This window comes from Nanorana parkeri, unplaced genomic scaffold (assembly GCF_000935625.1).
Source record: "Nanorana parkeri isolate BGI_ZX_2015 unplaced genomic scaffold, ASM93562v1 scaffold662, whole genome shotgun sequence".
Lineage (NCBI taxonomy): Eukaryota > Metazoa > Chordata > Amphibia > Anura > Dicroglossidae > Nanorana > Nanorana parkeri.
In genome coordinates, this window is record NW_017306930.1 from 835,454 (window position 1) to 852,885 (window position 17,432).

Below are 17,432 nucleotides of genomic sequence, written 5' to 3' on the forward strand. Positions count from 1 at the left end.
TGCTGCTTCGTCTACAACATGAGTGACATAAACCTCACACAAGATTTCGTTCCCTCCTTCCAGCGCTGTCAAGAAAAGACAGAGAGGAAGTCGGGGAGGGGCCGGCCGGCATCCAGTTACTGAGAGTGATGATTAGAAGGCATTGAAGTACAGCAGCAGGCTGGAGCAAGTGACACTCCGGGCTCATCTCTTGGTCTCGGGACACTGGGCAGGACAGGAGAGACAACCCGCGGGCGGTATACCGGGCTGACATGTTACACGACCCCAGCCATAGTTTCTGTTTCCTCAGGACTCCGAAGTGTGTGCTCAGCCCATAATAAGGAAGAAGGTGCAAGTAACGTGACCGAGGGGAAAGGGCAGCGGCGGGGTCCGGAGACCGTCCTCCTATAGACCGCTGTGTCCCGGCTATGTGAGATGAGGTGCAGGAATGGCAGTCTGGTGACCGTATTGCTTTTGGCTGCTTTTTGCTCCTGGTCCTGGTACACGGCATGGTACAGAGACAAAGGTAAGGGATCGCCTGGAGCATGGTGACCTGTGCAGAGCAGTGTGGATGTGTGATATGGATGGCTTTGATCTGCCAATGTCGGCAGGTGTGTGGAGGATGAAGAGGACCTGTCTGTTACGAGTGTACAGGTGATAATGGGGCCCCTGGAATCACTGGGGACTATTGTATTCAAACAGCACTGTTCAGCCAAGAATTTCCAGACCGGCTACTTCCACTAGTCTCCAGCCAGATGGGGTCCACGGGGCCACATCCAGCCCATAACAATGGATTGCGTAACATCCCTATAGACCAGAGGTAGGCAACCTGAGCACTCCAGCTGTTGTGGAACTACAAGTCCCATGAGGCATTGCCAGACTGACAGTTATGACAGCTTGACACCCAGAGGCAAAGGCATGATGGGATTTGTAGTTTTGCCACAGCTGGTGTGTCGATTGTTGCCCGCCGCTGCTATAAGCGGGCATGTGCCTGCGTATGTCTGCCCACTTTTCATCCGTCAGATTGGGCACAAAAAAGATTTGCCCAGGTCTGCGTTCACTGACCAAACGTGGCAGATGTAGGCGGACGCCGTTCATTTTACCATCCAGACGCCCATAGGGATTACAGGAGTCTGTTTGTTTCCCTGTCAACAGAAAGGGACACAGATGTCTCCATTGTGACAGAGATGGAATGGACAGCGCCCGTGTGAAAGATGCCTTAGGCTGGCCATACACGTCTACAGTTCTCTCATTTAGCCTGCAGGCTGACCAGAGACAATCACTCCACTCCCTATCTGAACCATAAACAACGTGGATGGAGGAATCTCCCCTGAGGGCTATTGTGTTCAGACAACCGCGGCACCCACGGCTGACTGCATACACAAACCGTGACTGCATCTGATAGGGTGTGCTTATTGTTACATTGCACTAGAACCTCTGAAAGCCAATGCTTGCCAAGTACCCCTAGTGTAGGTCACCTGACCTCTACTACGCAATGACCTGGCCACATTTTTACCAGTACTCTGTAATGATGTATCATTTTCTGTGCTCTTTGTTATATCCTTAGATGGCTAAATATAAAGTGTATCTGGCTTTTTTTAAAAATATAGTAGGGAAGGGTTAAAACTAGGGATGCGGTATTGGTGCTGATGCAGAGAATTTGGGTGAGTACTCGTTCTTGCCCAAATGCTCCGATGCCCAGCCCAATACCCGAGCTTCCGGTGTCCGGCAAGTCATTACATGCTGCCGGCTTCCTGATTGGCTGGGAAGCCAGCTCCATGCTCCCTTGTGACGAGGGCGCATAGAGCCAGCTTACCAGCCAATCAGGAAGCCGGGCAGTGTGTAATGACCCGCTGCCCAGTTTCCTGATTGGTCGGGAAGCGGGCCAATCAGGAAGCCGGGCGCCGTGTAATGACGCCGCGCCCAGCACTCTGAGTGGCTGGGAAGCTGGCTTTATGCGCCCTTGTCACCTCGTGACGAGGGAGCATGGAGCTGGCTTCCCGGCTAATCAGGAAGCCGGACGCTGCGTCACTACACAGCTTCCGGATTGGCCAGAAAGCCTGCACCATGCTTCTCGTCATTTAGTGACGAGAAGCATGGAGATGGCTTCCCTGCTAATAGAGAAGCCGGGTGGCGAGTCTTTTACACACCGCTCGGCTTCCCGGCTAATCAGGAAGCCAGGTGGCAAGTCATTACACGCTGCCTGGCTTCCTTAACCTCCCTGGTGGTATTCCCGAGTGTGGCTCGGGGTTAATTTTCATTACCAAAAGCGGTAACCCCGAGCCCCACTCGGGATTACACAGCGCGTTACTTACCTTGTCCACGATCCCCGCTGTGTCCTCCAGCATCCGTCCTGCGGGTTCCTTCCCTTGCGAGCATCCGCGTCGCATGAGGGCGGAACTGGCGGGAAATTTAAAAGTAAAAAATAGAAAAAAAAAATAGGACCGTGATGGAGGCTCCGGTATTGGTATTCGGTATCGGCGAATACCGGAATTTTTTTTTATCGGTACTCGATACAGAAAATCCAGTATCAGTGCATGCCTAGGTAAAACCCCTGTCAAGTAATTTTGTGGGCTGTCTGTGTACCATTGGGGAAATTTCCTGTCACTACCTGTCTCAGGGACACGGCAGGAAGTGAGAGGAAAACTTCCAAAGTGAAAGGATTCGCTTTTCACACGGTCCAATCCGTAAGAGATCAGTGCTGATTGGAATGGATGTGTCCATCCAGTGTTTTCCTCAATCCTGGGATGGAGGAAATCACCAGACCCCCACCTCTGTCTATGGGGAATCAGATTTAAAGTGACTCATTTATGTCCATTTCCATCAGATTTCCAGCAAAACAGAACTCTGATACATTTGTTTTTCCGGAGCTGGCCGGAGTCGGGGGTAACCAGGTGTACACGGGCGCCCGTCCATTTGGATCCGGCTGTCCATAGACTTAACATTGGGCATCTGATCGGGTTCTCCTGAAAAGCTGACAGACGGACCTGATCGGGAAGCCCATGTGACAGGCTCTTAGATAGTTGTCTCATGTACATGACAGCCAGGAGCCGGCCATTTCAAATGCTACCAGCTGTTCCTGCAGCATAGATCTTGTTCTAACCACTTGAGGTCCAGGGCATACAGATACGTCCTATGGTCCTGAACTGGTTAATATGTGTGGTCTGGTCGGTGAGCTTTTGGAGCTCTCCTCACCACTGGGTACCGGCTGCAGGGGTCTGTGTTCCCTCCAATCCCTGCTGGGGGCAGCGGGAATCAGAGGGGACACAGAGCCCATGCAACTCCGGTTTTCAGCAGGGAATCGGAATCAACTAATCGATAATGAGAATCGTTGAGAACAATGGTTGCTGAGAGAGCAGCTGTCAGTCTACCGGCAGGAGCCATCCCACAAGCCAATGAGAGTTACATGGGACAGCTTCCAGAGGAGAAGGGAGGAAGTGAACTGCTTCCTCACAGGGGAATGGCAGAGAGTGGCAACGCTATTGCAGCCAGTCCTCCTATCTGCTGCACCACACTCTGCCGTTCCCCAAGGAAGTCTATTGAAATGGCAGGACCAACAAGGTCTGAAAATATACATGATAGAACGCTGATGCACACAACAGATTTAGAGATGATGACCGCAACAAGTTTTCAAGAAGAACTCTGGGGAAAATGATTATTAACCCTTGCTGTGGGGCTACTCCTGCACTGCAAGGATCAAGTGCTCATTTGTGGAGGAAGATGAAAATGTTCTACTCGCCTGATCCTCTGAGCCGGCTTGCTTTTAAAGGAGAACTATGAGGCGAGTGATCTTCACTCAGCCTCATAATCTGAGCCGACGTGCGACAATGAAACTGTCACAGGTCGGCTCAGTAGATCGGGAAGTGAGCGAACATATACCGTCGCTCGCTCACTTCTCGATCTATCCCTGCACGGCTCCCTGCAGGGATTCCTCCCTCCCCTGTCCGATCCTCCAGCGCTGACTGGCGGAAGGGGCGGGGACAGCTGGCTCTGCCTCTGGATAGGCCGAGCCAGCTGTCACTCACGCAGCTGGGTGGGTCCAGACAGTACTGTCGGGATCCGTCCCGGCTGCGGCGTCTCACAGCTCGCGGTATACTGAGCTTTGGGTGACAGGAGGACGCTAGTTTGTGTTCTCCCGTGACACTTAGGAGAACTATGGGGAAAAGCCCTGACCCCATAGTTCTCTTTTAAGCTGGCCATACACCTATAGATTATCTGCAGCTTTTCTATGGTCCAATGGGAAAAGTGCAACAGATTCCTCCATCTACGCTAAACTATGTGGGTGGAGGGATCTCCCACTGGGCCAAGCTTCAGTACCTTGCTATTGGGCCCCGCTGGCTCTCAAAATACCTGAACAATGCCTGCATCCAATCAGATTGTTCAGATGTTTTGAGAGCCAGCGGGGCCGACTAGCAAGATACTGATTCCTCCACCCGCACAGTTTAGCGTAGATGGAGGAGTCTGTTGTACTTTTTCCATCTGACCACAGAAAATCTGCAGATAATCTATAGAGCCCCACTGCAACGGTTAATAACTACTTTCCCTAAAGTCCGGCTTTAAACTCTCTTTACGGTTACATTTAGCTTACTTATGAGAAGAAAAATGATGCTGCCTTCAAGTGTTACCTTACAAATGGTAAATCTATGTTTTGTAAACGGAAAACAAACTCCGATTTCCAGACCAGAGAGTTCACGTAGTTCATAGGGTGGTCACATGGGATTTCCAACACGGAAACTTGTATTGATCATTTGTACGATGGCCGGAGACCATGGGGAATAAAAGTGGCCCCCCTCCAGAAGGAAGGACAGTGTCAGCATAAATTCAGAGATGATTTAAAGTGATATTAAAGCCATTTTTTTTCCATTTCTCCTTTAACCGCTTCAAGACCAGGTGTTTAGACCCCCTTCCTGGCCAGGCCATTTTTCAGTATTCAGCGCTGCGGTACTTTGACTGACGTTTATTCCGTCATACAACGCTGTACCGAAATGAATGTTATACCATTTTTTGGGGACACATAGAGCTTTCTTTTGGTGGTATTTAATCACCACTGGGGTTTTTATTTTTTATTATAATTAGAAAAAATTACAGAAAATGTTGAAAACAAAAAGTTTTTTTTTACATTATGTTATGAAACATTTACTATTAACCAGTTTTTTGGTAAAATATAAAAGATCGGGTCACGTCAGGTAACTATACACCAAACATGTCAAGCTTTAAAATTGGCCATAGACGACACTTTAAAAGCTTTTACCGCTCATCAGTTTAGTGTTATCAGTGATTGATGGCCCTAAAATGATTGCTCTCACTCCGACTTTCGCGGCGATATATGTAACATGTGCGGCGTAATGGGCGCAATCGTCTTTTTTGCACATCCTGCACGGGTGCCACCATCGTTCCAATGGAGGCACCCATGCGCACTCGTCCCTGCAGCGGCTGTGTGCGTCCATAGACACACACGCCCCTTCCCTCTTTGATGGCAGAAAGAGGCTATGGCTCCTCTGCCATCAGTATCCTCCCCCGCAACCCGGAAGTTCGGGGTACGGAGGATCGCTTCGGGACCAGCGGTGGGGACGAGAGGTGCAGCTGAGAGGCAAGTGTGGGGGAGACTGGGGTAAAAGGTCCTGGGCTGTTTTTATACTAATGCTGAGAATGCATTAAGGTAAAAAAATGCCCAGACCTTAATACTACTTTAAAGGGGTTCTAAACCCTCCCGTTTTTTTGCCTATAGATACTGCTAGCAAGCAATAGCTATAGGCAAACAGTTTTTAAAAAAAACACGCTTTAACAGCGGTTTAAACTTCCTTGTTTTCACTGCGTGCTCCCGCCCGAGAAAACGAAACTGTTCGGGCGGCCGCAAAGCATCTTGGGGCGGGCGCATGCGCAGTTCGGATTCTCGGCCGGGAGACGAGAGACACAAGGTAAGTCTATGGATGCGTGCACCCGCTTGCAGACACCGCGGGATGGGAAGTGCCTGCAAGGACATAGCAGTCAGCGCTGGTTAGGAGAGCCGCCGCACCGCTGGAGAGAGGGCTGAAAACATCAGGAAAGAAGAAGCAGATCGGATTAAGAGACATCATTTAAGGTAAGTGCTGACCCTAACATTGGGGGGAGGGGAAAAAATGTATCCTTTAATGTCACTTTAAGGACATACAGCGAGTGATACACAAATAAGATACATTTCTGTGAATATTTCAGGTACTTGGGTGCATTTGTAAGACTTAGCTCCTGAGTTTAGTGTCACTTGCTGCTTGCTGTCCACGAACGAATCTCCTGCCTTCTTCACAGCACGCTGACAGATTTTGTGTTTGCTATAAAAGAGGAAAAGAAGTGCTGTATGGTAACAAAATGCAGCATGTGGTTTCTTTCCTCTTCTAGCTCAGTCACTGTTCAAATAGGAACTACATATATTTTATTAAATAGGGGTTTGAACAAACCTGCACAGCCCAAACTGAGCATGCAATAAAATGTAAGCAGAGGTTATCTAATGTGAAGTAAAAACAATACATAGCTCTAGAGATATAATCACTCTGCAATTACAGGTGATTTGTATAGAGCTGTAATAAATCTACACCGAGCTTTACATACTGTACGTTCACATCTGCACGTGCCTTGAAGGAACTTCCACTCTCAGGTCCCTGTCTCACAGACTTCTTTACATGCACACACATACTGGGGCCAAGTTAAGCTGGCTATACCCTCAAGAAAGAATGCTTAGATTCCACATTAAACAGTCACTGTTCATGTATTCTGACAGTGACACCCACACACCATTGTATTCTGACAATGGTGAATGTTCTGCTGTCAGAATACTCGCACAGTAACTGCAGCTGATTGGCTCTACTTAATTGTTTGGCCCAGAATGGCTCATTCAGCAAAAGTCGATTTCAGAGATAACTTTTGTTGAACAGAGGTGTGCCGATAGTGGCGGCCTTCATTATTTCTCAATCTGGGTATTCCTCCTTGTTATGTCTTTCTACTTGTTTCTTTTTGTTTCTGCGTACAAGTAAAGTACATGGAAGCAACTTCTGAAGGCTTTTCTTCTTGCTGCACACTTGCTTTGCTGATTTTCTTTTTCTGGCTTGCATGATAGAAACACTTTGCAGTCTCTTATTATGACAAACAACCACTTCCCTCCTGGTAGACTGTGTCTTTGCTTAGGGCGGCATTACAGTACATAAAAGAATCAAGGAGCATCCTTTTTAAATTCTTAATAATGACAAAAAGTATTTTTTTTTTTACCTAAAACATTTAAGCAGATGTGAAGGCAACAAAAGTGCAAAAACATTCCCTAGATACCTCGTTGCTGCTTTATGGATTGGTCACGTGAACTCTTGACAGGTCTGTGACATAATGGCCGGGTTCCATTATACAGCACACTGCAGAATACCACCATCTATAGAGGACTACAAATCCCAGCAATGGCACATTATACAGCACACTGCAGAATACCACCAGCTATAGAGGACTACAAATCCCAGCAATAGAACATTATACAGCACACTGCAGAATACCACCGGCTATAGAGGACTACAAATCCCAGCAATAGAACATTATACAGCACACTGCAGAATACCACCGGCTATAGAGGACTACAAATCCCAGCAATAGAACATTATACAGCACACTGCAGAATACCACCGGCTATAGAGGACTACAAATCCCAGCAATAGAACATTATACAGCACACTGCAGAATACCACCGGCTATAGAGGACTACAAATCCCAGCAATAGAACATTATACAGCACACTGCAGAATACCACCGGCTATAGAGGACTACAAATCCCAGCAATAGAACATTATACAGCACACTGCAGAATACCACCGGCTATAGAGGACTACAAATCCCAGCAATAGAACATTATACAGCACACTGCAGAATACCACCAGCTGTAGAGGACTAAAAATCCCAGCAATAGAACATTATACAGCACACTGCAGAATACCACCGGCTATAGAGGACTACAAATCCCAGCAATAGAACATTATACAGCGCAACGCAGAATAACACCAGCTATGGAGGACTACAAATCCCTTTCTGCTGCTGGATATTAGTCACAGCCTCCAACTTGAACTACTGCAAGTTAGAAAACCTCTGTTAAAGTGACACTAAACTCACAAATGAAATCATAAAAATAGCTTCTATTGTATAAATAATCAATGACTGTGTACCTTTTTTTTTTTTTTTTTTTTTTTGTCATTGTTCAGCTCTAAATGCTCCAAAATCGTTTTTATTTTTCTTCAATCACAACTTCCTGCCAGAGGGTGGCTACTTTTCTTCTCCATGGTCACTATGTGTGCTGTAAAGTAGCCACCCTCTGTGCCGGTGAAGGACTACAACATGATGAGGGCGTGTCTTCTCAGTCTCCACCCACAAATCCTCCCCTCTAGACTCTGCAAGGAGCTGGATTTCTTCAGCTCTCCCACACTAATATATGATCTTTGATTTCTCCCCTCCTGGCTTACCAAGGAGGCAGTGTGGGGTGAGCTTCTTGTGAGGAGATTCAGCATGTGAGCTGTCACCAGCCTCATACTTTCTTCTGAGTCTCAGCTCTCATGATAAATCTGGTCACACAGTCAGAGGATACGGCTCCGACATTTGAAATAAAGTTGTTTTTCTGTGTAGATTGTAGTAAACTTGATGTCTGATTTGTAAGTAGTTTTGATAATTCAGAGCATTGCAGAGGAGTTACAAGCAGAGAAACTGTCAGTGTGTTTAGTGAGGAGGGGGAGGGAAAGGGGACGGCTATGTTCAGTGAGAGATGATTCCTCGGCCTCATGTGTAGGCAAACAAAGATGTGCACGTGACCAGGATCAACGTGCATGGCTCTTACTAAGGGACAGGAAGTGTGAGGGGAGAGAAGAGCAACGGGAGCAAGAACAGCGGACTCTGTAAAGGGATTAAACTAGTAAGATTTTTTTTAAAAACATAAATGTTGCTTTGGAGAATGTTCATTGTATAGATGTGTACAAGGAGAAAATAAAACTGAGGGTTTTGTGTCACTTTAATCAAGCTTGTCCATATTCCCTAGGGAAGTCCTACAAGGCACATCCTCACCTGTTTATATGGACCTAATTTTTCTGCATGCCAATAAAGCAGAAATTGTGAAAGATGCAACATTGTGATCATAGCATTATGGTAGAAACTATTCCCCAGCCCTGCCGCACCCCTCAGTGGTTGAGTCTCAGTAACTGATGCATGGTAACTCCATTAGAAGTCAGATAGTACCTTTTTTATTATGTACTTGAACTGCCTTATTTCTGGTGGTCAGCAACGCGCATAATCGCAAAACCATTTTGTAGTTGGGCGTAAACTTTAGAGAAGTTACTTTTTCTTTTTCACCTTACAAATAGCACTTGAAACTTGATGTGATCAACAAAAATACCAAAAAATGTCAACTTTCCAGTTTTTTGATTACTCATTTGATTCAGATCCAAATACAGACCTGGGCAATTACATGTATTCTTTCAATGTGAGCTGCTATCTTTTCTAGATGTTTATACAGATACTTGCATGATTCTCAAACTGTGACTCTTGCTAACCTGAGAACTGAAATAATTTTCATTTCAAATCGTTTTCTTCCTCTGTTCTGTTTTATGATTTTAGCAAAGGTAATACAAATATGTTTACTCTGTGTAGCTGCAAAATGTAGTACTTCCTTTTTCCTTATTACTATATGTTTTCACTGGTGTTATGAAGATGGGTGAAACCTACAGTAGGTGTTCTCTGTGAGGTCCTGTGATCATATGTTACAAGCATGTGTGTGAAGATGGGTGAAACCTAATTATCTGTAAGACTAGTGAGGCACCGGGATCATATGCTACAAGCATGTGTATGTGTGTGTGTGTGTGTGTGAAGATGGGTGAAACCTAATTATCTGTAAGACTAGTGAGGTCCTGGGATCATATATATGTTATATATGTTAGAAGTATGTGTGTGAAGTGAGGTCCGGGGATCATATGTTCAGGGCCGGATTACCCACAAGGTCACCAAGGCCCGGCCTCGGGGCTGCAGGGAGCAGAGGGGCGGCAGCAGTATGGAATCCCCTGACATGTTCCAGGCGGTAAGTTGCTTTCTACATTTAGTCCTGCTTTGGGAAGGCAGGACTAAATGTAGTGTGGGGAAGCCGCTTGTTCGTTTACAAGTTATCTCGGCGATGTCTTGTAATGTCTGCAGCCTGTCCGTCCTCCCCTCCCCCCGCACTGTATTGGAGGTGACGGGGTCAATAAAGAGAACCTGTCGCCTCCAAATGCTATCACACAGGGGCCTGTTAGCTCCTGTATGATGGCAATAAAGTTAAGTGAAACAAAAATTGCTAAATAACAATGAAAAAAAAGGTGATTAAAACGTAAAAAAATAAGAAAATAATTATAAAAATAAAAAAAACAATTAAGATATAAAAAAGTAAACGATAAGATAAAAATGTAAGAGTGAAAAAAATAGATCGAGAAGTGAGCGAACAAATACCGGCATTCGCTCACCTCTTGATCCTGTCACAGCTCTCTGCCGTGACAGGGGAGGGGCTGGATTCCCCCCCTCCCCGCTCCGATCCGCCAGCGCTGACTGGCAGAACGGACGGGGAGGGGGCGGGTACAGCTGGCTCTGCCTCTAGATAGGCAGAGCCAGCTGTCACGCAGCTGGGCGGATCCCGACAAACTTGTCGGGATCCGCTTCAGCTGTGGCGTCTCAGTATACCGCGAGCTACAGCTACTGAGCTTGGGGTGACGTGAGGACGCTAGTTTGTGTCCTCCTGTTACCCTAAGGAGAACTATGGGGAAAAGCCCTAACCCCATAGTTTTCCTTTAAACCAATGAGCCCGTTCACCTCTATGCCCTCGTTGTACTTTGGAGAATGATACATGTCTATGTTTTTTCTGTGCATTTATATGAGCGTTGAGGCCTATAGAAGTGTATGGCAATACATGAAAACACGCATGTGTCTCCAAGCCCTGGTAACAAGCTGTTTAAATAATAAAAACAAAAGTACAAGGTGACAACGTTGCTTTCAGTTAAAATCACATTTTTATAGACATCTGGGTGTACAAGCAAAATGTATTGTCCTGTTCTCTGAAGTCATTAGATGTGGCCCATCTCTGTATTTGGATCCCGTATATGCGTCTCTGTGTCAATGGCTGCAAAAAGAGGTGGAAATGCAGATGCTGTGCTCCGATTCCTCGACGCAAAACCCTGAAGTCCAGGAAGTGGATCCCTCCGAAGCTCCACAACAACGATGTCACTGCTGGAAATCAATCCTTACTGGCCAGACCCCATAAAAACACATATTAACCACTTAAGGACCCATGACAGAATTATTCAGTCATGGTTGTCTGTGCCATGAGGACCCATGACTGCGTTATTCAGTCATGATTGTCTGTGCCACCCATGACGGAATTATTCAGTCATGGTTGTCTGTGCCATGAGGACCCATGACTGCGACTAAGTTGAATGAAATGCAGAAGTAAAAGGTAACAATACAAATTACCATCATTGTTTTTTGCTTTTTATAGTGTCATCTCCCTTGGTGCTGTATTTTGTAATAATACAATGGAAGGTGATTGAGTAATTGTTAAACTGTGCTGTATTGCTAAATGTAGTGGTAACCAGAAACATTAGGAGAATGTGTCCTTCCCATACACGTTTACAAGTATAAGACCTTGCAAAAAGCTAAACATCCTGTGGACAAATGCCCCTTTCCAGCCCGCCTAGCCACTAGGTATAATGCAGAGGTAGGCAACCCTGGCACTCCACCTGTAACTACAAATTCCATAAGACTCCGACAGCCACAGGCATGACTCCCTTTGGGATTTGTAGTTTCACTACAGCTGGAGTGTCATAGCTGCCTACCCATGGCATAATGCCTTCATCACCCCCTCCAGACCCTCCTCCACACAATTTCCTACAACCTACTATCCATTACAAAAAATATATATTATTTTTATTATTTTAATGTTATTTCCATTCTACCATAAGGTATTGTGGTACCTTGTGTTGCTGATGTGGATCAGGGTGCCAGTCAAATGAATGGTTGATGGTAATGACCAATGTTAACACTAGGTGTGTTGTGCAGTACTGTGTGTGAACAGGCCCGAAGTCATACTTCTATTGTACAGAATATTTATATATAAGAATAGGACGCATTTCCTGGATCGTCGTCTGATTCTTCAGAGGAGCATAACAAATCTCAGCATTTTCACAATCGGTCACAGATGTTGTTCCACAAGTTTCACCACACCTACATATTAGACATACTACATCCTGGAAGGTCTGTTTGTTCCAAATTGGGCCTGCCCTCTACCCGTGGGGAAGGAAGTGAGGGAAGAAATGCCTCTTCTAACTCAAAATCCCGGGATCTCAGGTTGTCTTGAGCTGGGTATACAAGGTTGGAATTTTTGTGTTCATATAAAAAATCTTTTTGTCTGCACATGTGACAATTCTGTGAGAGACTTGTTCAACATTTCATTTGGTTTTAACATTTTGATTTTCTTGAATGAAAACTAAACATTTTTATCTCCTGCTTCTTTGAATTTTGGACCCCATTAACTATTAGAAAGTCAAACAAACTTTCTGAAAACTACCATTTTTGAAATTAAATTCTAACCGTGTATACCCATCTTAATACAAGTGAGAAGACTGGCTCTTGCCCACACTTTGCAGTTGTCACTGTAACAGAAGATTTTGTTACAAAGCTTCACAATTGCCTTGGAATATTGGTTCTTTTCTCTTAGGCCCCATTCACACCAAGGCGACAGTGTTTCAGTGCAGATTCCGCACGTTTTTATTCGTATTTTTGCATGCATTTGCCACGCATTTTTGTAAGCAGATCTGTGACGTATTGAAGTAAATGGGAAAGGCGCAGAAAATGTGTGCAAAATGATTATCATGCGTTTTCTATAGAGTCTGTGGTCTATGTCCCAAATTGCGCTGATCTGCCCAGAAAAAGCTCATGCTGTTTTTCCAGCAACAGGCGTTGCTCGGGCTATAGTAATACATGGTATGTTTTCTGCTGTGCGTTTCTGCGCGCACAATTACAACAAAACACCATAGTGTGAACAGAGCCCAAGAAAACTTTTTACATTTATTGCTAAAATGTTTTTAACATTTGGATAATAACTATGTGATTTGTATATCCATTTTGTAAATATTTAACAATTCTAAATCGCCTTTTAAGCATTAATTATTCTTTTAAATATTATTCCAGAAGCGTTCTGCCAATATAATATCAGTCTAGAGGCAGGACTTCAACCCTAAAGTCCACATTATTCGTTGTGGAGTTGTCACTGGGGTGTTCAAATTATTTTTGTAGTTGAAAATAATGCACGTAATAAGTTCCCAAGGCATTGTCCAGAAGGCATTTCCATAACATGACATGAGATAATGACATGGAAAAGTTTTAATCAAGTGAAGTGTGCGTTTAAAAAAAAAAAAAAAAAATGGTGTGACTTATAACATGGGCATTTGTTGAAAATGATTCTACAAAGACATTATTGTTGCACACGGTGAACAAATTTGAATGCTCGCCTGGAAAACTGACATTGTTTCAACATCCTTTTAGCTCTTGAGAGAAATGTAAGAGCTCTTGACATTTTTATGTGATTTTTTTTTTTTTTTCCCCCATCGTCACAATTGGCCAAGCGGCCTGAACCAGTTGGGTAGTTATGGATTCTTACGCGAAAATTATGTAATAAATACAAATGTTTGTTCATTTTTTGTCAGGTGTTAAATGTTGCATTTGAGCCTTTTCATAAGTAGTCAGTAGGTGGAGCTGTAAGTGTTCTTTGCTCCTTTTGTTAACAAATAAGTTTACAGAGCTCAATAGCTGAAGCTGCAAGATATATACAGAAGTGAATGGATCAGGACAGCAGTAACAGCCCCTCTTCTGTATGGAAGATCCAAGCAGAACAATTGTGTTTGAAAAGGAACAACTTCTGTTTCTTTTGAGCACCCATAGTGCTGTGGGAAACCTTTTAACATGAGTGCAATCTATATTTATATAGATTCTCCCATCTATACTGTCTAGTGTGGCTGGTGAAATGTGTGATATCTTTTGTTCAGCCTGCAGGCTGAACAAAAGAATTGTATGAGTGTTTGGCTAGTTTAAGTTGATCTCAAGTCTGTGGATTCTCTCCGTCACCGCCAGCAAACAAGCAGGTTAGATTAGTGTTGTCTTACAGGGGTAATGGGAGAATAGAATAAAACCCTAGCATGAATGAAATGTAAGACGGCTAGAGTTCACTATACCAAACACAAACTAGCAAAATACTCCTATTTGTTCCTTGGAGCAAGAAGTTAAACAAATACCCAGCTCACTGCTGGAAAATAATACATATATGTGAAGGGGTGGAACTGACAGCCAAGACATGAATAAATAGACACTTAAAGCAGACCTTTACACTCAAAAATCAGATTCTACCAATTAATCCCTCTATGTATGATGATTAATAATAGCATAGACATGTCAGGTGTTAAATGCTGTGATTGTGAAATACTTACACTTGCAGAGCATTCACTTCCTGCTTTGAAAGTGCAAATTGCTTCAGTTTGCCAAAGCAATGCACACTGGGATTGTCTTATCAGCAGAACATTGCTGGGAAATGTCATCTGTAATCTCATGAGATCTCAGGGAAAGGCATTGTCCTCCCCTGAGATGATGTGCATGGTCACATGTCGTAGTCACATATGCCAGAAATCAGGAAAGTAAAATGAGAGGTAGTGGTCTGCCCTTAGTAAACACAGTCAGACGACTGGGGAAGGAAAGAGAAATGAGATATGCAAAGAATACAAATCCTGCAATTATCTAGACATATGTGTGTGTAGATTGTTATTACTAAACCTTTCTAAAGGTGTGTGTGTGTTGCTGTTGTTGTAAAGATATGGGTAAAGGTCCGCTTTAAGCTGGAAATACACAGTTAGACTTTTTTCCATTCTACCAGTGGGCTAAATTAAAAAACTATAACTAATTCCTCTAACGCTAAACCATGTGGATGGACGAATCTCATGAGTCCGAGTATTCTGACAGCGGCACACCCGCCACTATCGGAATATAAAGAACAGTGATGGCACCCTATTAACTGGGTAAGGTGTAAGTGCTTGGTAACTCAAACAGCTAATAAACAAATGATATGGCTACAGCTCTATACAAGCTTGCAGATGTGGTCAAGAGGTTTAGATACTGTTCAACTAGACATTAGAACTGGGAAAGTGTGTTTTCTAGATTTACACATTTCTATTTTTGCAGGCTGAACGAAATAAATAGAACAGATTCCTTCATCAACACTTACGCGCATTGATGGAGGAATCCCATACTGTTTCTGTTGAATTCTAACAGTAACTGGCAGCTGTCCTAATACTTGAGCAGAGCATGCAGCTGATTGGCTGCTAACTCCATTCGGCTGACCATTTTCTAGTAGGCTCCTTCGATTAGCTGATTGAAGAATGCTGGTCAGAAAAGGGTGCTGACAGTGGCATTCACTTTTGCCTGGTTCATGAAGAATAGGCCGAAATTCACACCGTGTATACCCTACTTAACTGTGAAACAAATTGAACCCTGATTGAAGCAGTGCGGACGATCCCTCTCCCAGTGTTGAGTTCTGTTGTACAGGAATAAGGAGAATGTTACTATAAAGATACATTTCAGGTTTCTATACAAACTTCTACTACACTTATCCTGCATTCACACCTGCACATTCCATGAAAGTGCGTCACATTTGTGTTTTGTGCACATTCGTGTGTTGCGTTTGCTGCGCCTTCCGATTTGAGTTAATTGGGGCCTGAACAGGTGACAAATCCGCCACAAGTTCATGTAGTACATTTTGCGACGTTTTAATGTGCGTGGACGTGGCGCAAACACACACATCGTCTTGGCTGTGTTCGAGTGGCATTAGCAACGGCAATGCAAGCGCGTTGTGCATTTTGCCGCATTTCCGTGAACACCTGCCAAACGGCTTATAGTGTGTGTCTCCTGCCACTTTTTGTTTTTTTTACTTTTTGAATAGCTTAAGGCAGGTTCACACCATTTTCTGGTCCGGAAAATGGTGTGAACCTGCCGCAGTTCCGGTGCATACCAGACAAAATGAGACATGCAGTATTAAACTGGTCTGGTCTGGTTGGCACGGACTGTGCTGGCGTGTACAGAGGCCAGAAATACCGTACGGATACATTAGGATGCATTTCGGGTCCAGAAACAATCTGGTCTGATCTGGATCTGGTGTGAATGGGCCCTTAGGAAATTGTTAGAACTCTCTTTCTGATGTGTTGTCCCGTTGGAGAGCTTTCTCTTCACTTCCTGTCCTGGAGATGGCATTGTCACCGGAAAGAGTATACCTTTGCCTCATCCTGCTATTAAAATACAATAACAAAAAGTTTTTGCCACAGGTGTTCTCCAATGGTTTTGTTGTAAATAAATGGGTTAAGTTGTTTGTTTTTTGATTTTTTTGGCACTATTCTGTTTGAGTCTCTCTTGAGGTTGGCAGTAATTAGACATGTGCGATTCGTTTCGTTCTGAATCGAAATTCGGACGAATTTTCGGAAATTCGGACATTCGGATGTATCCGAATTCCGAATTACAGACATAACGAATGCAAACGAATCCGAATTTCCATTTCCGAAATTCGGTAGCGGTAGTTCAAACGTTCGTTTCGTTTTCGGTTCTTATTCGTTTCGTTCGTTGGAGCAAAGTGACATTAGAGGAGAAATATATTTTCCCCCCCTCAAATGTCACTTTGCTGCAAACGAAACGAATAAGAAACGAATAAGAACAGAAAACTAAACGAACGTTCGACCTACCGCTACCGAATTTCGTCCGAATCCGAATTCCGAATCCGAATTGACTTTCACACCCGAATCCCGAAAAACGAAATAACACAAATCCGAATTTAAAACGAAACTAAACAAATTTTTTTATCAGTGCACATGTCTAGTAGTGATGAGCCGAACACCCCCGTGTTCGGTTCTAACTCGAACTTTCGAACATGGAAAAAGTTCTAACTCGAACTTAGAACTCAATGCAAGTCTATGGGGGTAGAACTCAGAAAATTAAAGGTCCCCATTTTGAAGCCTTATATGCAATTTATTGGCCATAAAAAGTGTATGGGGATCCGGGTAGTGCCCTGAATGACAGGAATCAATGAAATTTAAAGCAAAAAAACCCCCAAAAAATATTTTTTAAAGGAACAGTGATTTTTACATGATTTACAGGGTAAGAGTAAAAATGAAAAATTCCTTCAAATATTGTGCCTGGAGGGTCCCCATAACCTGCCTGTGAAGTGGTGGATCTGTAGGATGTATAGAACCTGCTGCACTGCTGCAGCAAAAAGTGACATTTAAAAAGAAAAACAAATGACATTTCAATTGAAAGTAATTGGTTTTCCTTTAATCTATTAAACAACTGCTTAAGGCAACAGCCTGTATGAAGAGGACACATTTTGGGACACTCGGAACAAGTTTAGTGATTTTTTT

The 17,432-nt window shown here is 44.1% G+C and overlaps 1 protein-coding gene across 1 annotated transcript in view; it reads left to right on the top strand.

The window, feature by feature from the left end:
- Positions 1–247: 247 nt before the first annotated feature.
- The window catches only part of MGAT4D (MGAT4 family member D), a gene marked incomplete at its 3' end in the record, with an annotated part of 103,682 nt that continues 86,497 nt past the window's right edge, over positions 248–17,432 (top strand). Inside the window, exon 1 of the mRNA XM_018563413.1 lies at positions 248–505. Within this exon, the coding sequence (XP_018418915.1) occupies positions 415–505 (91 nt within the window). The remainder of the gene's footprint in view (positions 506–17,432) is intronic.